Source organism: Eupeodes corollae, chromosome 3, assembly GCF_945859685.1.
Source record: "Eupeodes corollae chromosome 3, idEupCoro1.1, whole genome shotgun sequence".
NCBI classification, from domain to species: domain Eukaryota; kingdom Metazoa; phylum Arthropoda; class Insecta; order Diptera; family Syrphidae; genus Eupeodes; species Eupeodes corollae.
This window is the reverse complement of record NC_079149.1, coordinates 63113817-63141416: the sequence shown is the minus strand read 5'-3', so window position 1 is coordinate 63141416 and position 27600 is coordinate 63113817. Positions and strand designations below refer to the sequence as shown.

The following is a 27600-nucleotide window of genomic DNA, read 5'->3' as shown; positions in this document are numbered from 1 at the left end:
ATTTTGGAAAAAATCGAATTGACAGTTTTTTTTACAAAAAAATTTAAAACCGAAAAGAAATTAACAAAAATTGGTAAAAATTGAATATCGATTCAAATATCTTTTCAAAAGCTTGAAAGTTAGACTTCAAACTTATTTTATCTTATAAGAAATATTGTTTTCAACATTCGATAAAATTTTTAGAAAAATCGAATTGACAGTGTTTTTACAAAAAATAAAAACCTAAAAAAAAAATTTATAAAAGTTGGTAAAAATTGATTTTCGACTCAAATATCTTTTCAAAAATTGTAGATATTGGCTTTTAACTACTTTTATCTTTCAAAAAATATTGTTGTCAACATACAATTAAAGTTTGAAAAAAATCAAATTGACAGTTTTTTTTACAAAAAATAAAAACCTAAAAAAAAAATTTATAAAAGTTGGTAAAAATTGATTTTCGACTCAAATATCTTTTCAAAAATTGTAGATATTGGCTTTTAACTACTTTTATCTTTCAAAAAATATTGTTGTCAACATTCAGTAAAATTTTTAGAAAAATCGAATTGACAGTTTTTTTCACAAAAAATTAAAAACCGAAAAAAATTAACAAAAGTTGGTAAAAATTGATTTTCGACTTAAATATCTTTTCAAAAATTGTAGATATTGGCTTTAATTACTTTTATCTTTCAAAAAATATTGTTGTTAACATTTAGTAAAATTTTGAAAAAATTCGAATTGATAGTTTTTGTAAAAAAAAAATAAAAATACTGGCTAAAAAATTATTTTATTTTACAGAAAATATTGTTTTCGATATTCAGTGATTTTTATATAAAAATCCAACAGTCCGTTTTTTCATAAAAAACAAAATCTACAAAAAATAGTACCTACGCAAATTTGGTAAAATTGATACGAGTACATATAAACAAACTTTGAAGCAAGACAAATCGACAGACGGGATGGGAAGTTATCAGTGTGGGTCGCATCCCAGCCTCTTTTTTTCATTATTTTTGACGCTAAACCGGTGAAATTATGTAATCTTAATTAAAAACCTAAATTGTAATCAAAATGGAAACAAAATAAAAAAAAAACATTTTGCGCATAATTAAATAGGGCTAAAAATATATTTCCTTTATTATTTTGTTTTGTTCAAATTAAAGACATTTTTATTTTTAGTACAGTTTATTGTTATCAGCGTATGTATATATATTCAACATCTTCATAATTTATGAATTTAACTTTTTTTCTTAGGACAAAATTTGAAGATTTATCAAAATTAAAAATTTACTAGTAACTTCAGCACATTGAACAATATAAAACTTTGAGACTTAATATCATTTTTCATCCTTGTTTTTGTTATAGGGTAAAATAATAGAAATAGAAATGAGAAAAAATGTTTAAATTTATTTGTTTGTTTCTAATAATATGTATATTTTGTCTAAATGGTGAAATATTCATCAGAAAATCGCTAGCTTAATACAAGACAAACCAACAAACGAATATCGAGGTAAATATTGAAATAAATTAAGCAATGAAGATCAAACACACGATGGATGTTTAAACTCTGGTGATCATATTTCTAAACCTGAGTTTTATATTTGTTTAATGTTTACTTAAAACTACATAACTTTTAGTTATTTGTAATTTAATTTGTATGTAATGAACAGTAACTAATTTTGGCTCATAATTTATTTATGTGCGTTTAACATTTAATGTTTTTCTTTTCTTTCTCTTCAGATATAATGTATATTTATAATATTTTATTTATTTTTTATTCACATTTTACTTAGTGAGTTTTCTGAATTTTGGTGAGTGAGTGAGACATTTGCGGTCTTACACAAAATACTTAGTAAAAATAAAATAAATTATATCAAAGCCCAATTTTGAACTTATTAAACTACAGCGGCATCGCCAGCCAGTTCTTCTTCAACTGTAATATACATACCCTCTTCTTCGTAGGCAGAATCATGTTTGGCAAGGATTCGCAAAAGTGGACGTAGTTTCAACCACCACTGCTTTTTAGGGATACGCTGTCTGTAAAATTATGTTTAGATTTTATGAAATCAATGATAAACTATTAACTTACTCGAAATTGGTTTCGGTGATTAAATCTGCCAACGGAGTGAATTTGTATTGACGCCTGACGATTCCTAGCAAACATGCTGAATCGTTGCCTTCACACCTGATAGTGCCATCGGGTAGAGTATTTTTCTTAAATTGATCAATGAACCAGTCAACACATTTAGCAGCCATTTTTGTTCCCATATTACGATCGAATGGTGTTGGGGAGCCACCTTGTTGCATGTGGCCTAAACAATACAATTTATATGACATTACGAAATTCTTCATTATCTCATGCATAATATTTTGTAACATTTACCCAAAATATTCATACGACAAGAGAAGAGACCTTTGCCTTCTTCAGTGTATAATCGGTGGATAAAGTCAGTATTATAGTTGTCCGAGGCCTTTTCGTTTCGCAAAATCAAACCTCTTTGAACACCTTCGGCCATTTTTGATGCCATGTGATAGACATCCTGTTGCAGGTCTTTAATAGAGAACTTTTCTTCGTAAATGTAGGCAGCATCAGCGCCACCAGCTAATCCAGCCAGGGTTGCTAAATATCCACAGTAGCCTCCCATTGTTTCAATGACAAATACACGGCGTTTTGTACCTTGAGCGGATTGACGTATGCGATCACAAATTTCAGTTATTTCATTGAGGCCTGTATCGCAGCCTAATGAAAATTCTGTTCCGGGAACATTATTCGAAATTGTGGATGGAATCACAACCAAAGGAATACAGAACTCTGGGAAGTTAGGACGTTGATCAGAAATTTGGCCGCATGCATGATAAGCTTCAAATCCTCCAATGATGAGAAGGGCCTGGATTTTGAATTCCTTAAGACGAGCTGCAATCTCCTTAAACTTTCCCTCTGGAAGAGTGCGCTTAGTACCCAAGAATGCACCACCTTGGCCTACCCAACCAGTCACCGAGGACCTTCAATGAGAAATGTTTATGTTTTAGCTTTTTTGTATTGTAACTAATTTGATTAAAAACTGACCATCCCATTTCTTTGATATTACCAGCAATAAGACCTTCAATTCCGTCATGAATACCAAGAACCGTATCTCCGCGGTAAATGCAATTACGTACAAACGAACGAACGGCGGCGTTCATTCCACACGCTGGAGCACCAATATGCATCACCGCTAGTGTGTATCCTTCCTGTATAATATTATTTTGTTCATTTTAATGGATCAATATAAAACAAATTTAAGATTATGAACACACAATGCCTTTTCCAGATGCATCAAAAGATTCCTTTGGTGGCTTCAAACGAGTCAACATCTTGTATGTTTCCAAGTTTCTTTCAAATGAACGTCCTCGGAGTTTGACAGCTAATTCCCAATTCTTGTCTTCCATTGCCTTAGCAACAGCTTTTGTGCGTTCAACACACTCCATCAATGGAACACGAACTGCCTGGTTGCCGTCCAAAGAAACAACACAAGACACACTGGTATCTGTTGCTTCCATCAAAGCCATAACAGCTTCAGCACCCATACGGCAACCCTATGGAGACAATTTAATAACAAACAATATTTAGTTATGTAATTCATGCAAACTTACTAGAACACGATCAAAAGCACTTGGATTTCCTCCACGCTGTACGTGACCAAGAACTGTTATACGTGTGTCCTGTTGTAGTTTATCAACAACAACTTTCTTAACATCTTCAGCGGTAATAGGTTTGCCCTCACGATCGATTGCACCTTCGGCAACGATGATAATGTTCAATCGTTGTCCTGCATTTCGTTCCTATTTTTTTAAATTATTTTTATAAATTTATTTTAGCTTAAACTCTAATGATCCTTAAAAATTGCCTTTGATAAAGAGCTCGGTTGTTAATTTTGTTTTTGCATACAAACAATTATTCGGTGTTGTAAAAATATAAAATTGAATTTATGAGTGGAGGGATATCATTCAAGTGAATAAGTAAGTAGTAGTAGTAATAATTGACTTTATATCATTATAAAAGTTCCAAGCAATTTTAGTTTTCTAAGTCTATTTTGGTTTGGCCCAAGGCCGTCTACCAGATTGGCATTGATTTAAATAAAATGTTAAGTCTATGATTTATATTTATATTATTTTAATTTATATGGATGGATTAGAAGTCACCCTCGATTATGCGTTTCCTGTAGTGAAGTGCACTTACGGTGTAGTTGTACAATAGGTTCCAGCCTTGTTCTCCGTTTAATATATCGATAGGAGCAACGTTATTCAGAACATATGAACCGAAAATTGTTTTCGAATTACCTTTAAAATAGGACATATTCCTAGAAAGTGTAACACGTCTTCCCTTACTCACATATTACATATGTTGCATAACATAGGTAGTTCTGGTCGGTGTGGAATGTAATTCAAATTAACTAATTCTCATATCATTTTAAGAATAGTGCTTATTTTATTTGTTGTGTAGCAGTTTAAAAGATATGTTTGTTTTTCAAGATTGTATTTAAGTTTGCTATAGTACACACTGTATTGGTAAGTTTGGGCTTCATTGACATATTTTTGATACGAGTATGCAGTGTTGCTAGTTTTTTCTAATAAGTTATCAAACTGTCTTCTTAGAGATTCAGAATTAAGATCTGGCCTAATGTCAAGGGCTACTCTACATTCAGAAGCTAGACGCTCCCATTCTTGCATTAGATTTCCTTGTGTTCTTATAATACGCTCAAGGACTTCTTTAGGTAACCTTTCTTCCTCCATCGCAATCACTTTTACCATGTAATTGAAATGCATTTTCAATATGTTCAAAAACATAGGAGCCGTTCCGGTTTCTAAATGTAGCATGTAGTTAAGGGTACTACTTGGAAATCTAAATATTCGCTTAAGAAAGAAGCGCAGACATTTTTCAACTGCTTCAAATGAACAGTATCCCCACACTTGGGCTCCATATAAAAGAATTGTGGATTCTGTCGATTGAAATAGCTGTTGCTTAGCACTGTGACTTACATGTCATTAGCCCCAAGCTGAACAGATCGAACGTTTAGCTTCAGATAACTTGCTTTTAAGATGTTTGTTTAAGCTAACATTATGAGTGATAAGAACTCCAAGGTACTTGTATTCTCGAACAATTTCAATGGGTTTATCTTGCAAGGTCTACTTTTCATTTCGACTGTATCTTCCGCCACCATTTCTAAATATCAAGATTTTGGTTTTTGTTAGGTTTACAGAGAGATTTCAAGTGTTGCAGTACCTATCAAGCCTGTTTATCATAAGCTGTATACATACTACAGTATCTGCGAGAAAAACGAGGTTATCTGCAAACATAAGCGTTGGAATACTTGTTCGGTCTATCTCAGTCCCATCTATTAAGATCTTCGTTATGTCGTTTATATTCATTTATTTTGTGGAATAGTTCTTCCTGAAGCCCGCTTTAAACTTATTAATGATTTTTCCTTATCTTCCCATTGAATAAGTCTATTAAAAATCATTGCACCAAAAAGCTTGGTTGAAGTATTTAAAAAAGATATTCCTCTATAGTTTGTCGGGTTATTACAATCACCTTTCTTGTGCAGTTTAAATATTGATTTCAAAAAACTCCCTGGTATATCAGCATTTTCAAAAATGCGATTGAATTCAGATACAAGCACTGAAAGGAATTCACTCGTATAGTTCTTATAAAATTCAAATGAAATGCGGTCGTCTCCTGGGGCTTTGTTATTTTTAGAGTTAAAGATTACTTTTTGAATCTTATCTAGAGTTATCGATGAATCTAGGAATTCATCAACAATCCAGGTGCTGCATATTGAAATGGCTGGGAGATTTGTGTTGTGTTGAACAAGTTTTTAAAGTGATATTTAAGTTGTTCCGCTTGTAAGCTTAGTGCGATATTGTTCCTTCTACCAGTGACATGCTTAACAGCTTTCCAAAACGCTGCTGGGGATTTTGCTTTGTTTAAAAGGGCAATACTTTTCTCGTTAAGCGCTTGTTTTTTAGAAAGACATACGTTTTTGAAATGCTTATTGGCTTCTGCATAAAGTGTTAGTTTTGTTCTTTCTAACAAGCTTGCAGTCTATATCAAACAATTTTTGTTTGATCCTACCTTTGGCATTTTTAATGGTGTTATTATGGGTACGGCTTTTTTTATTATTTCTGTAAGGCTTTCAATATTTGGTGGCGCATTAATATTTGTCAGAGCTACGAGTTCTTTGTTGAGGTTTTTTTGATCGATCTACGAAAACTATCTCTCCAAAGTAGTTTCGGTAGGAGTCTCAACTGTGTTATGCTCCTAATAGTGGGTTTTCGTGCAAGTAAAACGTAACTTCAAGAGGCATGTGGTCAGAATATGTCTTTGTTCCTACCTTGAATTCCTTAAGAAGAGAGCACAAGTTTTCGGTTATAAAACAGTAATCTATGACAGAACATGCTGTCCCACGTAGAAATGTGAACACCCCACGCGAAGTGAACATAAAAAATCATGATACGGAGATTTGAGTTTTTAAAAAAGAAAATTTGATTGAATAAGGTGCAATATGGTGTTGTAAAGTGCAGAAAGACATGCATTACTTAACTTTTAAGCTTGAATTAATTATATTTCGATCTCCGTCATATTTAAAACCATAATTAAAACAAATTCTTAACATGGTCCAATTTAAATGCAAACATTAAGTTAAATTGGAAATGAATAGCCTTAAGCTTAATACAATCAATAAAATAGATACCCAATTTAATTTTAAAAATTAACTAAGTTATGAAGGTATTTCTGACACCGTTGTTTGTAGATAAAACTAAGGAAAAATCATTAAATAGTTAGTTATTACCAAATAAATTGTATTTTCTATACATTTCAAAATTAATAACTCTGTACATTTAAACTATTTTTGAATTTAAAAAGAAAATTATGAAAACTATTTTCGGCAAGTTTTTGTAACGTTTGTATATAAAAACATATCAACAATCGAACTCTTTTCAACTTCATATATTTTTATATATTTATTTAATAGATCTGGCAAAATAAATAATAGTAAATTATGAAAGAATATTTAGGCATGGAAAATATGATGGTAAATAAACAAAAGAAAATATAAATATACTTAAGCCAGCACCGATGAAATGAAGAAACAAACTTACTATGAAAGAAAGACAAAATAATAGGAATTTTAGTTTCAATTTCGATCAACTTTCTTATTGACATACAAACACAAACATCGGTAGTATAAACAGTACATACATAACACAAGTGTTCCTGCCAACTGCTAGAAAGTCTCAAGCTTTAATTTTACAGGTAAATGTCCGAAACACTATGAAATCACTTAAAATATTTTTTTTTGTAAATGTTAAAAATAAAGCACCGGCAAACAATAACTAAAAGATTACGTTGCTGACTTATTTTTTGAAACATTTTTGAATGATGATTTCCCCAATGAAACACTGCGATGCCGAATGTATTGAGATTTTGTTGATAAATTTAAAAAACGTAACTAAAACTATAGTTTCAGTTGAAATTGCACCACATTTTGTACTCTATTAGAATCGGTACAAAGTATCCATACTCAACTGATTTACTTTATTTGATGGGTTTTAAAGTACTTAACCCAAAATATTTAACTTTTCAATTATTTCTATAAGCCATAGAAATGTCATTGATACACTAAGAATCTAATCTTTAAGTGTATCTATATACAGTACTGTGTATTTGAAAACATTTGCAACAAGAAGCTTCAACATTTTTCATTAAAACACACATGTTTTAAAAATCAAACAGGAAATTTTTTCTTCAGTTTTCTAAACTTTTTTGATATTACGTTATAATTGTTGGAAAAAATGAACACATTTCACTTGAACAAAAAATAAACCACTAAATACTTTAATAGTTGGTAAAATTACTGTGCAAAACATTTGCAACTTAGACTTCACAACTAAATTTCAAACTATTTTCTTGCTTCAAGGCAAGGAAATGTTAATATTTAATTGCGTTCCCTTTAGTTTTTATTACGGCTGAATATCTTCTGGGCATCGAAGCTATAAGGTTATTAATACCCGATTTTGGAATGTCATTCCACTGCCTCTGAATTCCATAGAATAGGTAATGTGATCTCCCAAAGTGCTCTCAATTCTCCTCTTCACATTTTCCCACAGGATCTCTATTGGGTTAAGGTCTGAGGATTGGGCTGGCCATGATAAAACCTCAATATTTTTTTTCTGTAATCTGCTTTGTGGTCAACTTCGACTTGTGTTTGGGATCATTGTTGTGTTGAAACGTTAATTTCCCAATGGGCATAAGGAAGCATGGTGTTACAAAGGATGACTCCATAGTCTTCGACTTCATTATGCCCTCCACTTGTCGAATTGGAAAGATTCCTTGGCCAGAGAAGCAGCCCAAGACCAAAATTGAACCACCTCGATGTTTGACCGTCTCTTTAGTATATTTGATTCGTCAGAAAACAAGACCGTTTACTATTTTTGTGGACTCCAATTAAGAAGATTTATTGCAAGATCCGAACGAGCTTACACATTTTTTTTTAAATAAATGGCTCTTTTGTTATCAGAAAACCAAGCAATCCAGCCTGCAGTGCGCGGCGTCTGATAGTTGATGGGCCAATTGGTAACCTAAGTTCCATCTTTGCTTCCATGGATGATGGCTCGGGGTTTCTTCGGAAGAAATTTGTTATTTTTCAATCATCTTTTGCTGTGGTGCTTCGAAACATTCCCCCTCTATGATGGAATAACACATTTCAACTTTTGATGATTCTACAAATATTTGATGGAATATTTATCTGAAATTTTTGTTTGTGATGTTACTTTTTTGAAATCACTCTAAATTCTGGATTTTTCATCCGATGAATATTTTTTCCCATCATTTTTAAAACAAAACCTTTTTTTCCAATTTAAAACGAATTTATAATAAAAAAAACCGTTTCTCGATCAAAGTCGTAGCAAAAACTAACTAAACAAATCAAGCTACACGTATAAGCTTACCAACCTAAAATAAATGAAATTAACCGTTATCAAAATGAGACAAAAGTTGCAAATATTTTGCACAGCTGAAATCATTATTGTTTTTGTAAAAGCAGTGCGTTTGTAGAAAATGCCTGTGAACCAGTGCTTTAATATTATGAGCAGTTAGGTGACACGTACAAAAGTCTTAAGCAATAAAAATAAGTTCATTGGTACAACTTTTATACATACGCAAAAATTTTGCACAGTACTGTATATAATAAGTTTAAAATAAAAAATATATTTTCTTTCTTTCTAAGTAACAAAATAACAAAGAAAAAAAACAATGATTTCATTTTATTTCGGATTTTTACCAAAAGCATCAGTTGAAAAAACAATTTTTTTTCCAAATCCAAGCAATTCGAATCATAAAATTATTTGTTTTTAGATTTAGAATAGTTAACAGTTTTTAACGACAGGGCATTATAGACTTTATTATCCTTAGAACTGCAGACATTATTAGTTTAGATATGTGTATTCTTAAATGTTGGAATAGTGTTAGTTGAATGAGTGTAAAGTATGTATAAGAATTTAATTTAATTTTAGTACTTAGGTGTTATGTAAAAATTTAAATAAAAAAAAAGACTGCGGCAAATTCTGACCTGATACAGTTTCGAGCATAACTTTTCCGGCCAATTAGTAACTGCTGGATCTTCTGGGATAAAAATGAAATCAGCTTCGCTTGCTAACGAAGATACAATAGCTAAATAACTACAGCGGCAAGAAAAAAATAAAAAATGAAGGAAATGAAATCAAGCATAATTTAAATGAGTCCCTATGATACTACCGTTTTTTCTTCGTTGATCAATATTTAATAATTTCTTAGTATTTACAACATGAAACTAATTAACTAACTATTCTATTTACTTTTTCCAATGAGTTAACTATTGCTTTCTATTCTAAGACGAAATTTTTGATCAACACAGTTTAATAGCAGGGCGCGATAAAATTATTGAATTATTTAAATATTTTATAATTAAATTAAGTTTAACATATTGAAGATATGGAGATATGTATGCACAAACTATATGAAGTGCTGAAAATTGTTTCATTCATTTTGTTTATTCCGAATTGATGCGAAAACTCTACATCTCGAAAAAAATCGATAAGATATAAACGCTAGACAATAAGTTTGATTAGCAGATTTTGTAGAGACTTCAACTATTTTTCGTTTGGAGACACATTTCTTGTAATTACTGAAGATAATGTTTCGACGGTTAAATTGTTACAAATTTAACTAATGATTAAAATCACAAATAAATACGATTCCCTTTCAAACTTATCTAACGTCTTGTCGACTAAACAGTTAAAAATATTATTATTTAAGATGAATAGCGAAATCAAAAAGAAAATAGAAAGAACAAAAGAAAATGATTTTTTGAGAAGCGTGAACAAAAAAAAAAATAACGTTACATTACAACTGTGGACACAACAAAAATATAGCTAAGATTGTTCTGTAATATTTGAAGCATATTTTAACAATTAATCAAAAAAGAAATAAATATGGAAAATTGTTAATCAAACAAGTGCTCGACTTGCCATCTGTCAAGTAAAATTAGCTACAAACACAATAATACTTGAGCAAATGCACAGACTGCTTAAGAAAAATAATAAATAACATTCCAATTTGATTAATTTTGTAATTTTGTATTATTAATAATATCAAATAGCCAAATGGTGCAATTTTAAAAATAAAAATATACATTAGTTTATTTTCACATTTATTTCTTCTTGCCTGACTCAATTGCTGACATAACCTTTCTGGCCAGTCGGCCTTAGGTGGAGCTTCGGGAATAAAAATGTAATCAGCCTCAGATGAAAGTCCAGCTACAAGGGCCAAATAGCTGCAAAATATTATATAAATTCAAAATGCTTTAAACAATTTTATGGTGTTTCAGAATTGGTTGTGTTTCTTTGTATGTTTGTTTGCTCTATTTTTGTTGTTGTTGTTTGTTTTTGTGTTTAATAAACATAGGGAGATAAGGTTTCATAACTATTTAGACAATACATTGTTTTGACTAAGCACTTCAATCAACACTCAAACCTCTTGACCAAATTGACAGAAAAAAAGTTTCGGTTTCTATACTTTTTTGCTTTTGATGAAAATAAAAAAATAACGAGCAGGTTGTAAGTAAATGTGATTGAAAACGATTCTTTATAACATTCTCTGCAAAAAAGAAAAACTCTTGCCTGTATCAATTTATCGCAAAGCTTCGTAGGCCAATCGTTTGGAGGTGGTGATTCTGGACAAAATACATAGTCAGCTTCTGAGATGACGCCTGTTACTACTGGCAAGTAACTGCGATAGTAGTTTCATAAATTGACATTTAAATAAAAACCATCTTTAAAATAATTAACAATCTACAGTACAATATTACTGACTCTATACTAATCTTAATTGTATTGCTAAACGAGATCGTATATTAGTTTGAACTCACCCGCAGTGACGTCCCATTACCTCCATGATGAATGTTCTCTGATGTGAATAGGCTGTACTTACAATGGCATCAATGGCCTCAATTATCCGATGCAAGGCCGAATCGGTTCCAATAGTCATGTCGGTACCGCAAAAATCATTGTCAATGGAGCCAACCTTGAATAGCAATTCATAGAAAAATGTTGTAAAACTCATCTTACGCTAAATTAAAATTAATTAAATTACCATGCCCACAATATGCAAAAAGGCATATTTCTTCCTTTGCTCAGCGGTAATTCTTTGAGTTTTAAGAAGCTCATCGAGTAACTCTGACCATTCACTACGGAACAAGTTAGCACCAGTTAAGGAACCGTCACCACCAATAACCACCAAATTCGTGATTCCTTTTTGAATAAGGTTTTGAGCAGCTTTTAAACGACCTGCTTTTTCTCGAAAATCTGAACAACGTGCAGATCCAATTACTGTTCCTCCACGATGAATGATACTTGATACCGAAGACCAGTTAGCCTCGGTGATGTTGTCACCTCCATCGACCATACCTTGATAGCCTTCACGAATGAAATACACCTTAAAAAAGTATTTTTTTAATTAAATAACGAAAAACTAATATAGTAAATAAAATCATTGAATCACAAAGGCTAGCTGATAATGCATGAGTTAAATACTTATAAATTTATGTAAATTTATAAATTGAGAACAATTTAGAATTTATTTGATGACATCAATTTAACTATCAGTTAAATTGATGTCTCGGTCTGTTCCTTTTCCTTTTAGAAACTTAATCAATTAAAATTAAATAAAATCACCCTGTCTCTTTAGACACAAATTTCGAAATTAAATCTCTTTTTTAAATGACCAATAATAAAGCTAACTTTTTAAAAATTGAATCATTTCTAACATATTTGTATTCCCAATAAATTGTTTTAAATGGTTATGTATGACGACATCAAACATAATCTGCTTAAATATGTTCAACAAAAAGTATTTCTGATTGGGATTATGTTCAATTGCATACCATTTGTTTGCACATTTAGGTTTTTGTCAACTTATGAGTGTTTATCCACCACAAAACTATAATTGAACCGAACAAAGCTGCTTTTTGCATAAAATTAAAAATATGTTTGAATAAATGGTTTTAAATCAACTGCCGGCTTATTAATGTTGATGACAAACCCTTTATATCTGTGTTTACATAGAAATGTGTTATCCCGGGTAATTGAGTATTCCCTGTGGATGTATGATACAAGTTATTTTTCCTAGAAGATATTTCGATTTATTCAGACTGAATTTAAAAATACCGTTAACTTTCTAGAATACAAGCTTTACTTAAAATAGTTAAGTAGTTTTTTAACTTCCCTTCTAAACGGTTATCATATTTTTTGAATAAAATATTCTCTATCAAATCAGAATTCGTTGGATAAATTATGTGACTCACGGTTCAAGTCTATACGAATTCCTCAAAAATGTAAAGCTATATGAAATAGAAATGAATATTATTTTTAAGGCAAACATGTTTTACTAAACAGCTTATATTATTGAAAAAACCGTAGGTAATTGGTTGAAAATACTATCATATGAACTACTTGGAACATTAAGATCAAAGTTTAAATACTTATATGGACTTGTAACTATGTATACCTTTATGATAAAGTTTTTGTTTTGTTAGACGTTTTTAAACAGCAACATATAAACTAAAATAAAATTAACTTCTTCAAATAAAACAATATATTTTACCTTACATCCCAGATATATTCCCATGCGCACCACTGCACGAACGGCAGCATTCATTCCTTGAGAATCGCCACCACTTGTAAAAACAGCGATGCCTTTGCCCTTGTGGGAGCCACGCTCGATGAAACGTTGGGTACTTTCGTCACCGGGCATCCTGAACTTTTTATTTTGACTATCTAATTACTTGCACAAACCACTTTCTTTCTGCAATAGTTGATTGAATACAATAAATGGTCAATGTTAACAAGTTCAATATTAACATTTATTAAAATGATATTTATTTGATTGGAATACCTGTAAACCGAACTTGGCTGGATAATTTATTGTTTGTGCTATTTCAACCACTGGATATATTCTCTAAACTGATCTTTGAATTTTGGTAGTTTTACGAAAAGCCTAATTGGATTGCAAAGACTTTACCAAGGTGACACAAGATGACATTTCAAGGTGACCTTTTGACTAATCGATTCTATTCAGATGACAGATTATTTAAACAAATAAATAAAAAGACGTTTGTTTCAACAAATAAAAAGGATACAGAAATATGTAATTAATATGTATTAGTTTTAAACTTGAACAAGATATTAAAACAAAATAAATTCAAAACAGTTAATTGAATTTTAATTTTTAATTGAGAATCCAATGTTTGAATTTGAAAAGTGTTAAAATGACACTGACATTTACGACAAGCTCCAAATGCAGGTGGCGTACTACAGTAATTTGAGCAAGTGGTTAAGGCTCCGTACCAACCTTTCATTCTGATTTCACGAGAATACTAGTTTTTTAGTTATGTTGTGAACTTGGTTTTTAAAGCTCAACTATATCAAACTTTAACATTCCACATCTACATTTTTGTCTGTTTTCTTCTATAACCGGGAGTATTGTATTTGTATCTTTATATCTTTTTGTTATGGGGTTTTTCATGGATAAAATAAATCAATTTAAGGAGGTTTTTGTGTGAAATTTTTATACTCGCAGTTTAAGGCAGCTGCTTGCCGAATTTACAATTGAAAATTTAGAATGAAACAACAACAACTTGTGTGTGCTACCACCAAGTTTATAGGCTGGAGTTATAGCTATTTCACGGGGACCAAAAATTAAATTGAACATAAAAAGCGATTAAGCACCACTAAAGGAGTCTGATGATCGGGTTGGTCCCCGTGAAATAGCTATAACTCCAGCCTATGAACTTGGTGGTAGCACACACAAGTTGTTGTTGTTTCATTCTAAATTTTCAATCAATTTATTTTTATATAAATATGTTAAAACACGAATTTCGAATGTGGAAATTTGACAGCTATACAAAGCACTCGTTAACACGTACACAAAGTTACATTGACAAAAAAAAATCACGTCCCACGCGCAAATAAAAAAAATATTTTGATGGAAATCAGAATGTACGTGTAAACAACAGCTGATCCAAAACAGCTGAAATTTTGAAAAATGAGTTCAAAGGTATCCAAAAATGTCTGGTATAAGCGGGTATCTGAAAGACCAACTAATTAAACACATGGTTGAATTTGAAAGAACTTAAAGTTTGATTTGTCTGCGTTTTTTAAACAGCTCAAAATTCAATTTTGGTTTTCAACATCTAATAAAATGCAACAGAAACTAGGTTTTAGACAAGGCGATGCACTGTCATGCGACTTCTTCAACATCGTTCTAGAAAGAATTGTGCAAAACTCAACCGTCAACACTAGAGGCACAATCTTCCAAAGGTCCATCCAATTACTCGGATACGCAGATGATATTGACATAATTGGAAGATCAAAGCGTGATGTCAGTGGAGCGTTTTTGAGCATTGCGACGGAAGCGAAGAAGATGGGTTTAGTGGTATGCTGTCATCAAAAAAGGACACTGAACAACAACGTCTTGGACAAAACGTCACCATGGACGGCTATAACTTTGAAGTAGTTAAGGACTTTGCCTAACTAGGCACCGCTATTAACACAGACAACGACACCAGCGCTGAAATCAAACGAAGAATAACTCTTGCAAATCACTGCTTCTTTGGACTTAAAAGGAAATTGAAAAGTAAAGTCCTCTTTCGAGCATCTAAAATCACCATCTATAAGACACTCATCATCCCGGCTCTCATTTATGGCGCTGAGGCCTGGACCCTGTCAAAGAAAGATGAGAGCGTCTTAGGATGCTTTGAAAGAAAAATTTTTCGGTTGATTTCCGGTCCCGGAAGGTCTTCGAATCCAATCCGAGGTCTTCCGAGTAGAGGAAGACCGCGACTCAGGTGGCGCACCTAGGTGGGAGAGGACTGCAACCAACTTGGCGTGCGAAACTGGAGCTGGCTGGAGACGCATGTTGGTTGAGGCCCAGGTCCGCCCCGGACTGTAGCACCACCTTAAGTAAGTAAGAAACTAGTGAATATAATAAATCTGAAACGGGTCCCTGTTTTATAATTTGGCAGGTGCAGACAACATTAAGTCAACATTTGCAGTCAATTGCTTTCTTTTAACGCAAAATGAGACCAAGGTAGCTGATTAATTTGTTTGGGTGCCCTTAATTTCGAACTTGGAACTTTATTTTACCTACTTGTGCAGTTAATAAATAAATAACAGAGTTATAAAGCTCAGCTTTTAGTTGAATGTTGGAATATGATCAGCTAACATTTCGACATACATACGTAGACTTGACATGATAGTTAGGTAGATTTTTTTTAATAACTTTTCAGTCAACTTTTGAATAAAGTTAAGTATTAATTACTTATCTTACCTTTAAGTCACCTAAACCTGACCAAAGTAAGTCAAGATAATAACATTTTTGAATATGGAATTGAGGTCAAAGCAACTTGTTCATCAGGAATATACCTTGACACTACAATGCGAAGCCGATTATAGGAAAGTTATGCAAATCAACATTAGAACTCTCCTAGTACGGTGACTAAGACCAGCCGCACATTTCTTAAGCATACCTGAACTTGTGGAGGAGCGTCCCCAGAACTAATATATTCATAGCGCTTTTAGGCCTTTTTCAGACATCATTGCAAAACAAAAGCAAAAACTTGTTTTTATAAAGATAAATTTGTTAGCAAAAAGTTATGTTTTATTAAATATATAAGTGGTTTTACAAAGTTAATTTAGTTAGAGTGAAATATAAAAGGTAGCGAGATGCAAAATGGTTGGCGGCTTGGTATCGAGTGAGAGGTTACCGGATACATGATGAAGTTGGCGATCATACATGTGTAGTATGTCAATGTTGGCGATCCTTGCTAGCTGTGTTCATCGCTCTGCAGCTCATAGCTTCGTTCAACACTCCTCCTCGATGAACCATCACAATTAAAAAAGGTTTAATTGTTTGCAAAAACCTAATTGCTTTACAGGCCCCAGCGGCTTTGTAAAAATATCTGCTAGCATTGAATCCGTAGGGCAGTATTGCAGATAAACTTCATTATTTTGACATAGGTCTCGAACATAGCGCTCTCTCGTTTCAATATGCTTTGATCTTCGACTCAGTCGTTCGGTGTTTACGAAGGATATGCAGCTTTGATTATCCACATTCATTAGTGTGGCTTCATGTTGAGTTTCACCAAACTCCTTCAGTAGACGTCGCAGCCATACAACCTCTTGACAAGCTTCGCTGAGTGCCACATACTCGGCCTCCATCGATGAAAGTGAAACGCAATCTTGTCGTCGACTCGTCCATGAAATAGGTCCTCCGAACACAAAAACATTGCCGGATGTTGACTTTCGGCTGTCTCGGTCACCTGCCCAGTCTGCATCTGAGTATCCAAGAAGTTTCCACTCACAGGCTTCGCCAAGACAAAGTTTATATTCGATAGTGCCTTTAAGGTAACGCAAAACTCTTTTTGCAGCTATCCAATCTGCTTCCGAAGGATTTTTGAACTTTCTGCCTAAAATAGCAGTGCTAACTGCAATGTCCGGCCTGGCATTTACCGCTAAATACAGTAAGGCTCCAACAAGACTTTGATACAATGCTGGATCGGAAAATGATGTGCTGTTATCACCTATCTTCATGTAGCCGGAGTCCATTGGCGTCTTTGCGGGCTTAGCGCAGCTCATACCAAATTTCGTTATTATTTTGTTGCTATAATTCTTCAGCGAGACATAAAATGAAGTAGCTGATCTTTCAATTTCCATCCCAAGAAAATGACGAACATTTCCGAAGCAAGTTATCTGGAAGTGTGTTTTTATATCAGAATAAAATTGATCTATCTTACCTTCATCGACACATCCAGCCAAAAGGTCATCAACATATACGAGAAGATATAAAATCTGATTCCCAAATTTTTTCATGTACAAACATGGATCCGCAGTTGATACTTCAAAGTTCAATTTTCGTAAACACTCATCCAATGTCTGGTTCCAGCAACGTGCAGATTGTTTTAATCCGTAAATGCTTTTGTTCAGATGGCAAACCAAATTTTCTTTTCCATGAACTTCGTAGCCAGGTGGTTGCTTCATGAAGATTTCCTCTTCAACAATTCCATTTAAATATGCCGTCTTGACATCATAATGTTTAACAAACATTTTTTGTTTTGCAGCTACTGCCAAAAACGTCCTTAAAGTTGTGATTTTCGTTACTGGAGCAAACACCTCATCATAATCAACGCCGTATTTCTGTGTGTATCCTTGTGCAACGATGCGGGCTTTGTATCTGGATATCTCATTATTTTCGTTTAGTTTAGTTCTAAACACCCATTTTGAACCAATGGCTTTCCGTCCTGAGGGCAAAGTCGTAAGCGTCCAAGTTTCGTTACGCAGGTGGGCTGCCATCTCCTCGTCCATAGACTTTTTCCATTCCGGAATCTTCGCAGCTTCAATGTAGTCTTTCGGCTCATCCGAAGCGAGGGATGCCATATCTACAACATAATCATTAAGATGCGTGGGGAGCTTACCTTGCGTGTTACGCGCAGAACGTCTCGTTGGAACTTGCTCCTCCTGATTTTCACAAACGGGCTCGTCAAATCCAAAGAATTCATCATCACTAAAGCTATTATCAACTTGAGCTTCAGTTGGTTGGTTTTCATTAGGTTTGATTGAAACAGGAGCAATGCTTACTAGAACTTCGTCAAATAATTGTTTAGCTTCTGTACTTGGAACTCTGACATTAATCTTCTCCTTCAGTTCCAAAAAACGAGCATCACGACTTATCGTTATCTTGTCAGTTTCACAGTTTAAAAAACGATACCCTTTATGCTCATCAGAGTACCCGACGAACGTCAGCTTCTTTGATTTACTATCAAACTTTTTTCGTTTGACATCAGGGACGTACACATACGCTTCACATCCAAAGACTCGTAGATGTTGCAACGATGGTTTGGTGTTATTCCATAACTCATATGGAGTCTTTGAAATGGATTTCGATGGCATTCGATTTTGTACGTAAGTTGCTGTTAGTACAGCTTCACCCCAATAGCGTTTGGGCAAACCAGCATCCAGCAGCATACAGGTGACCATCTCGATAAGAGATCTATTTTTGCGTTCGGCAACACCATTTTGTTGAGGCGAGTATGGAGTTGTAAACTGCGCCTTAATGCCTTGTGAACGGTAAAAATCACGTAACCTTTTGTTATCATACTCTCCTCCTCCATCAGAGCGAATGACTGTGGGCTTCTTTCCGAATCTGTTTTGTACTTGACGAACATATTCCTCAATTCGTTCCGGTGTCTCAGACTTATGCTTCAATAGATAAACTACAGCGTACCTACTGAAATCGTCTATCATTGTCATGATGTATAGATTACCGGATGGAGTTGGTGTACTGATTGGGCCACACAAGTCGGTATGAACTATATCCAGGATTTTCTTTGATGTTCTCTCCAAAACTTCAGGAAATGGCTTTCGACTAAGTTTTCCTTCCATGCAGCATTCACAGATGTTGTTCGCACCACATTTTTTCATTTTTAGACCTTTCACCAAATTTTCATTTTGCATACGCTTCAGTACTGCTGGATCTCGGTGCCCAAATCGCCTATGCCATTGATGTTCACAGTTTTCTTGATGTTTCTCCGAAGCTATCGAGCATTTTTCTCGGATTTGTAACTGGTAAAGGTTTCCACTTCGATTACCTAATGCTACAGCTTTTCCATCCGAATTCAAAATCCGACATCCAGTATGGTCAAACTTAACACCAAGACCCTTGTCTACCAATCTACTAACAGAAATAAGATTACCTTCTAATCCTGGCACAAGCAGCACATCGTGAAGTGTAATTTTAACTGGATTCTTGTTTTCATCTAGGCTCCAAAGAACTCCTTCACCTCGACCAGCAGTTGCGGTTTGTTTTCCATCAGCCAAAGTGACGTGCGCGTCGTCAAAATGCGTCAAGGAGGTAAAAAAACTTTTATCGCATGACATATGTGAACTGGCTCCACTGTCAATCAGCCATGATCCTGATTTTTCACACCCAGCTACAAAAGCCACGTTGGTTTCTTCAACAGACTTAAAATTACCCTTGTTCTTCGATGACAAATATTTACGGCAGCTCGATCGTATGTGCCCCACCTTCTTGCAGTAAAAACAAGTTCTGTTGTCCACAGATCGTTTGGAATCTGTTTTCAGGGCCTTTTCCTGCTTTGATGAATCTGTTCTATTGATTCGACGGTGATATTCATCGATAAGTTTCTGTTTAATAAAATCGACAGTCACATGCTTGTCCGAAATACTATCCAAGGTTGACACCAATGTCTCAAAGGAATCTGGCAGACTTTGCAACATCATACAAATTTGTGTGTCCGTATCCAACACATGGCCAGCTGCAGCCAAGCGGTCGAAAATCTCTTCGATGTCTGAAAGATGCTTTTATTGAAATTAATGTGTACGCGCCTTTATAAATGTTTAGTTAATGTATCAACATCACGATGGCGCTCGTGTTTAACTTTTTGAATTCAATTAACGATAACGACTTTGTCTAGACTATTCTCATTCCTTTATTATTCTTTTCGTCGAACAGATGTGCTGTTTTGCTTTTAGCTAAATAAAACTTTATCTTTTCCAAATATATCTTTTGTCTTTTATTAACAACAGGTTATGGGCCCAGACCATACCAGAGAAGTAAAGTAAATTAAAATAGTTATCTTATTGAGTTTTATTTTGCAAAATAATTATTGAGACATGGAAGGCGAGCGTTTCCATATCGATAGATTGGAGGGTGGCTCCAACTGGCTTACATGGAAGTTTCTAATGAAACAGTATTTGGAGGCAGGTGAGTTGTGGGACGTTGTGGATGGATCATCAGTTGCTCCAGTGGCTGGTGCAAAAACTAATGCAGAAGATATATCTGTATGGAAGAAGGCTGATGCAAAGGCACGTCGTACAATTTCGGGTGCATGTCTCAAGCAGCCGCTTTTGCAAATAATGAACTGCGAAACAGCGAATGAAATGTGGGCGACTCTGAAGAGTACCTATGAACAGGCTTCAAAGTCAAACATTTTGTTTTTGCAACAGAGGTACTACAGTTTCTCCAAAAGTTCGTCGGATGATATAGCTACTTTTCTATCAAAGCTAATGGAGATTGTCCAACAGATGAAAGATCAAAAGGAATATATCTCCGATTCAATGGTAATGACAAAGATACTCATGTCACTGCCAGCTGAATTTAACCATTTTCACAGTGCCTGGGAATCAACAAGTGCGTCTGAGCAGACGATGTCCAATTTGCGTGCAAGGTTGATGGCAGAAGAACTTCGATTAAAAGCTCAAGGTGAAGTAGAAAGTGTAGAAGCTTTGGTTATGAAGAGACAGTTTTCAAAGAAAAACAATTCATCCAACCGTGTCAAAGATAGTCATATAAAGAAACATACGAAGCCCAGAGGATCATGTTTTTCTTGTGGTGAAAAGGGACACTGGAAGCGAGACTGTCCAAGCAAACAAAACGAAACCAAAAACAAATCTACTGGTGCTTTTTTGAGTCACATATCTTTTTCTCCTGCAGACAAAGATATCTGGGTAATGGATTCTGGAGCAAGTGACCATATGAGCCATCGTCGTGAGTGGTTCCAAAATTTTGAGGTAGCATCGATGAACGTTACTGTTGGGAACGGTAAGAAGATTGTAGCTCAAGGAAAAGGAGACATTCAAATTCTTGCGTACAATGGTAGCGAATGGATTCGAAAGCATATTACAGATGTGCTGTATGTTCCAGAAATTCATTTGAATTTGTTTTCATCAGGAAAGGCTATGGATCGTGGATATGTGTTGCGATCAGATAACAAATTTTGTGAACTATTGAATGGAGATGAAGTCGTTGCAGTGGGAGCACGTCATGAAAAATTGTTCAAGATGTTTTTCAAAGTGGTCCAGAACCAGTCAATGCATTTTGAAGACGTGTCTGCAAATGTGGTAACAAACAAAAATTCAATTCGTATTTGGCATGAACGGCTCGGGCATCAACACTTGCCGCATGTTAGAAAGTTCCTGCTTAGAAAAGGTATTGATTTCATTGATGAGGAGTTCACATGTGAAGCATGCGTCTATGGAAAGCATCATCGTGCAAGTCATAGGAGTCGGGACGAGGTATCTAAAACTTGCGGACAAATTATTCACGCTGATGTATGCGGCCCGATGGAAGTACAGTCTCTTGGTGGATCGAGGTTCTTTTTGTTGCTAAAAGATGACTTTTCTCATTTTCGTCATGTTTACTTTTTAAAGCACAAATCTGAGGTCGTGCACAACATCAAGAGTTTTGTGAAGTTAGCGCAAAAGGAACAAGGTCACAACATTCGTGTTCTGAGATCGGACAATGGGACGGAATTTGTCAATGATGAGCTGAGGTCGTTTTTCAACAGCATGGGTATTCATCATCAGCGTACAGTGCCATATACGCCTCAACAAAATGGCTGTGCTGAAAGAGAGATGAGAACAATTGTTGAGTCGGCGAGAACAATGCTTCATGCGAAGAAAATGGACAAGAAATTCTGGGCAGAAGCTGTCAACACTGCAGTTCATGCATTGAACCGATCTGGTACCAGCACTGTTCCAGACAAGTCACCGTACGAGTTGTGGTTCAACATGCAATCGAAAGTTGACCACATGCGCATTTTCGGTTCTGAAGTCTTCATACACATTCCAAAACAGAAGAGGCATAAATTGGACCGAAAAGCAAATAAATGTATTTTCATTGGGTATGATAACAACACCAAGGCGTATAGAGTTTGGAATCCAGAGACGAATTGCATTGAAGTGGCACGTGATGTGGTTTTTCTCGTGGAAGAAGCAATGGCAGTTGTTGATACTGGTAGCGTTGAAGTAATGATTGATGACGAGGCAGGCGAAGAGGTGGTTTTGGAATCAGAAGATGATGCTGAGGTAGAAGAAACCGATTTTGATTCGCAGAAGACACCAGTGAGCCAAATACATGATGGTGCTGTTTGTAGTTTGGACAACAAAAACATCATCAAAAGGCGTCTCAGAAAACAAGTTTTGTCACCACCACGCCGGCGTTTATCTTTTGGTGAATTGGCTAATCATGCAACAGCGTTTATGGCAGTTTATGAAGAACCAAAATCGTATGAAGAAGCAATTGCATCACATGACCATGAGCAGTGGGAGAAAGCGATGGACGAAGAGATTGAATCCCTTTCCAAAAATCAAACTTGGACATTGGTTGAACCGCCGAAAGATTATAAGGTAATTGATAATCGTTGGGTATTTAGGTTGAAGCTAAAAACCGATGGCAGCATCGATCGCTTTAAAGCACGTTTAGTTGTGCGAGGTTTTGCACAACAATATGGCGTCGACTATCAAGAAACGTTTAGTCCTGTTATGAAATTTACATCATTAAGAACCATACTTACACTGGCAGCATCGAAACAAATGTCATTGAAGCAGTTTGATGTGAAGACCGCATTTTTAAATGGAGACTTGATGGAAAAGGTGTTTATGCGACAACCGTTGGGGTATGATGATGGCAGTGGAAAGGTATGCAAATTAAATAAAAGCTTATACGGTTTGAAGCAGGCTTCCCGTTGCTGGAACAAGAAATTTACAGCTTTTATATCCAAATTTGATTTCAAAACTAGTATTTCTGATCCTTGCGTTTTCGTTCACCATGGTGCTGATGGAATAATCCTTTTAGCCATTTACGTTGACGATGGTTTGATAGCAGCAGAGAACGAAACCAGTATTCTTCAAGTTGTTCAGCATTTGCAAAACGAGTTTGAAATAAAAGTTTCTTCTGCTAAATATTTCTTGGGATTTGAAATTGATCAAAATTCTGATGGGTCAATACTAATTAACCAGCGAGCATATGTAGAGAAAATAATTCACCGTTTCAGAATGCAGGATTCAAGTCCAGTCGCAACACCATTAGATAACTCTCAGAACTTAAGTGATTTTGAAGCCAACAAGAGAGTTGATTTTCCGTTCCGAGAGGCAGTTGGCAGTTTAATGTACCTGGCTGTAGGTACGCGGCCAGATATAAGTTTTGCTGTGGGGAATATCAGCAGATACACGGAGAATCCTGCAGAGGCTCATGTCAACGCTTTGAAAAGAATTTTTAAATATATTAAAGGAACATCTGACATGGGATTATATTTCAAAGGTGGTACCAATTTGACACTGAAAGGCTACAGCGATGCAGACTATGCAGGTTGCAGAAAAACAGCAAGATCAACATCTGGTTATGTCTTCCTATTGGGAGGATGTATTATTTCTTGGGGATCAGAGCGTCAGCGATCAGTTGCATTATCAACCACGGAGTCTGAATACATGGCAGCTTCACATGCAATAAAAGAGCTGATGTGGTTGAAAAGGCTTCTGGCAGAGTTATTGCAAGAGAAAATTAAGCAGCCGATGTTCTTCATGGATTCTCAGAGTGCCATTCGTCTTATAAAGAATCCTGAATATCACAAACGTACTAAACATATTAACGTTCGTTACCATTTTATACGTGAACAATTCGAAGAGGGTATGTTCAATCTTGAATATGTACCAACGGATGAACAACTGGCGGATGTCTTGACAAAGCCTTTACCAAAGTTCAAACATCAATCCTTTTGCACAATGATGAATTTACGTAGTTCGAGTCATTAGTAAATAGCTCCGAGCACAGTCAATATAATTTATTTTAAATGATTAACTTTTGAATTAAAATATTTTTGTTTATTTTTATTTTTAAAGAAAACAGATTGTTTTTGATCATAAATGTAAAGTTTGTTTTACAGTTTAATTTTGATCATAAAATTTTTGTACAAGTATGTTTGTGGAAACTCTTAACTAAAAGTGGGAGTATTGAAATTAATGTGTACGCGCCTTTATAAATGTTTAGTTAATGTATCAACATCACGATGGCGCTCGTGTTTAACTTTTTGAATTCAATTAACGATAACGACTTTGTCTAGACTATTCTCATTCCTTTATTATTCTTTTCGTCGAACAGATGTGCTGTTTTGCTTTTAGCTAAATAAAACTTTATCTTTTCCAAATATATCTTTTGTCTTTTATTAACAACAGCTTTTCAACATTTCCATTTTCTTGCAGCCTAGCAGAGCACAATCTTTTGAGAAGAGCTACACGAGTCGATCGAGAAACCCTTTCGTGGTGGTTACGAAGGGCATCCCACACATGCTTTGCATGCACGCAATTTTTCACCAAGGACAGCTGGTTATCTCCCAAGAAGAGAATAATTGTTCCTTTCGTCTTTCGATCGCCCGTCTTCCAAGCAGCATCCTTCAAATCGTCTGTAGCAGGAATATCTTCCTCAATGTACTTTGATAAATCATCTCGTGCGAGGAAACTTTCCACGCGAATTTTCCATATTTGCCAATTCGTACTATTTAATTTCGGAATACTTACTCTGTCGTCAACCATTTTGCCAATCACGTTCATACAAGACATAAACAAAAAAACTACTAATAAAACCAGTTGCCTGGGCCCATAACCTGTTAGCAAAAAGTTATGTTTTATTAAATATATAAGTGGTTTTACAAAGTTAATTTAGTTAGAGTGAAATATAAAAGGTAGCGAGATGCAAAATGGTTGGCGGCTTGGTATCGAGTGAGAGGTTACCGGATACATGATGAAGTTGGCGATCATACATGTGTAGTATGTCAATGTTGGCGATCCTTGCTAGCTGTGTTCATCGCTCTGCAGCTCATAGCTTCGTTCAACAAAATTAAGTAAAACAATAATATAGCTTATTTTATTTTCTTTCTGATTTATGCTTTCTCTCTCTTACATATGTCCTTTTTATATAAGGTTTTGTAATCGAAAATTAATTAACACAATTTTCCTTAATGTAATCAAACTTGAACTAATTTTTGTTGGGTACTTCAAATAAATTTTGGACATAGAAACGACGTTGATCATTTAACAAAAATGAAAGTTCTGTCATGATTTTGTTTGGATTTAATAGACTACTGTAAAATGAGCAACGGATTAGTAAAAAAGGGACACAACCCGAAAGGGCCAATTTATATCCTAAAAACCCACGTGTCTTACCAAAAGCAAAGGTTTTGAGATTAAAAATATTTACAAGGTTCGATACTAATTATCTAAGGGGTGCTTTTAGGTAATTGCAGTGAGTTGAAACAAATTTACTTTAATCCGAAAAATAAAATATGTATTTACTATCATGCCTCAAAGGTATTGAGAGCTGAGGCACTTACCTGACTATACAAAAATAACATATATTCCCTTCCCTTAATGGAAGTCACCAATTCATCTTATTATGGGACAAACATATTTGTAAGGTATGCTATCAGTTCTTTTAGCTGTTATAAACAGTGTCAACGAAAAAATGTGTTTTTTAATTACAGCGTTTATTTTACACCTTCAATTACTTTATGCAACCATATTAAGCAATAGACCTACGCTCCAGGCATACGAAGTGTAAATTTTGAGGTGTACGACTTTTTAAAAATAAATTTCACTTATCGCCTATCAGAAAAAAAAAACTGATTGATCAGCTTGATGGGGCATGAGTTAGGTATCAAGTATTGATAATTAATGAATTGGATATAATTCCCGCACTGAAGTCATAGAAATAAAACAATATTTTTTTTTAATTAAGAAACTGTAATTTCAATAAACATAAATAATCTTTTCCCCTCTTAATTAAACATAACGTTCTGTTTTTTTTTCATGTACAATCATTTTAGCTGGACAACAATTGTTTAGTTTTATTTTTTAAATTAAATCCGCATTACTTATTGTTTTTTTTTTTGTCTTAAGCTTGTTCTTTTTTTTACGTTGTCGATATTCTTTATAGTTTTAGCTCAAACAAATTCCATTATTTGAAATAAAATAAAATAGTATCAGTCCCTTTTGAAGTGATTTTCTTTTCGTTTTTATAAATAATGTAGTCTCAAATATTTGCAATAATTTTTGTCTGTCCTTACGAAAATACACGTATATTTGCATGCAATACATAAAAAAGTTTGTTATATTTTATATTCATTTTTGCGCAAGAATTTTAAAAGTTAAAACTTAGAAAGCAAATTATGTTATGCTTAACACAACAAACATGCTTCTTTTCTTTTAAATGAGATGAATGGATTTTTTTTTAAAGATAAAATTGCGAAAGTGTTTTAAAGTTTTTCTGTTTCTCTTTTAAATATTTCAAACCTAATCATTTATGAAAGTAAGAAGTTTAATTAAAAAAAATATACTTTTAATCCTACTCTTAGAGAATTGTGCTAATCAATTTAATAAGTCTTTCGAAAATCCTTTTCACCTGATACAGGTTGTTAACAATCCGTTTTTTTTTTTGTATCCTTTCAAATTAGCTCTTATCTCTTTAAAGGATGGGTCAACATAAACTCCAATAAAAACATCAAAACAAATCAAAACACAAAAATTATTCGTGGATGCCCAAGTAATATTTGAATAACAAGATTAAGATGCACATTTAATGATCTATGCTTAATGAAAAACAATATATTACTTACCCAGACTAATATAAAAATATAATTTAACATTGCTACAAAGTATACAAGGTTGGGTGTTGTAAGTTTGTTAAAAACTAAAAGTGGAATGACTCATATATTCGTTAAGAAATATGGGTACCAAAATAAATATGGAAATATTTAATATTTTAATTATCGAGTATCAATAAAGTAAATATTTATCAGATATAACCACGGTTGGTAATTACCGCTTTAAGTATTATTTCATACTTAACACCCAAAAAACATTGCTCATGGTTTCCATTTAATAATCTTTTCACTAGCAAATAGGATTATAACGTCTTTTATGTAAAGAAGAGAAGAAAGAAAGAAGTTTTAAAACTCTTATAAGAGAGTTGATTTCTGGTAGAAGTATAAATGAACTTCAACATCAATACTTGCACAAAACTTAAGGCAGGATGAAAAGAAGAGTAGGAAATATACACTCAAGTAAAATAGAGAAGATAATACAATTATACTGAAATATAATTTAAGTGCATAATTATGGACAAGAGAACAAAAAACATAATAAAAAAATCATTATCTTATTTAATGTGCATCCTCATATTGTAAATTCACCATCACAAACTTTTTC

The 27600-nt window shown here is 34.0% G+C and overlaps 1 protein-coding gene across 3 annotated transcripts; it reads right to left on the bottom strand.

Annotated features, from left to right (window-relative positions):
• Positions 1-1360: 1360 nt before the first annotated feature.
• On the bottom strand, positions 1361-13783 carry LOC129948817 (ATP-dependent 6-phosphofructokinase). 3 transcript variants are annotated; one of them, XM_056059883.1, is made up of 11 exons: positions 13442-13783; positions 13151-13351; positions 11642-11983; positions 11418-11572; positions 11170-11278; positions 3607-3795; positions 3271-3549; positions 3041-3204; positions 2357-2976; positions 2063-2285; positions 1361-2010 (listed from the first exon to the last, which is right to left on the bottom strand). In XM_056059883.1, exons 2-11 carry the CDS (start codon positions 13298-13300, stop codon positions 1869-1871), a joined length of 2373 nt encoding a protein of 790 aa, XP_055915858.1. In that variant the 5' UTR covers positions 13301-13351; positions 13442-13783; the 3' UTR covers positions 1361-1868. The 3 variants fall into 3 exon arrangements, with proteins under 3 accessions (XP_055915858.1, XP_055915856.1, XP_055915857.1); XM_056059881.1 differs by lacking the exon at positions 11170-11278 and adding an exon at positions 9582-9690; XM_056059882.1 differs by lacking the exon at positions 11170-11278 and adding an exon at positions 10715-10823 and having other exon boundaries at positions 13442-13782.
• Between the last annotated feature and the right edge of the window lie 13817 nt (positions 13784-27600).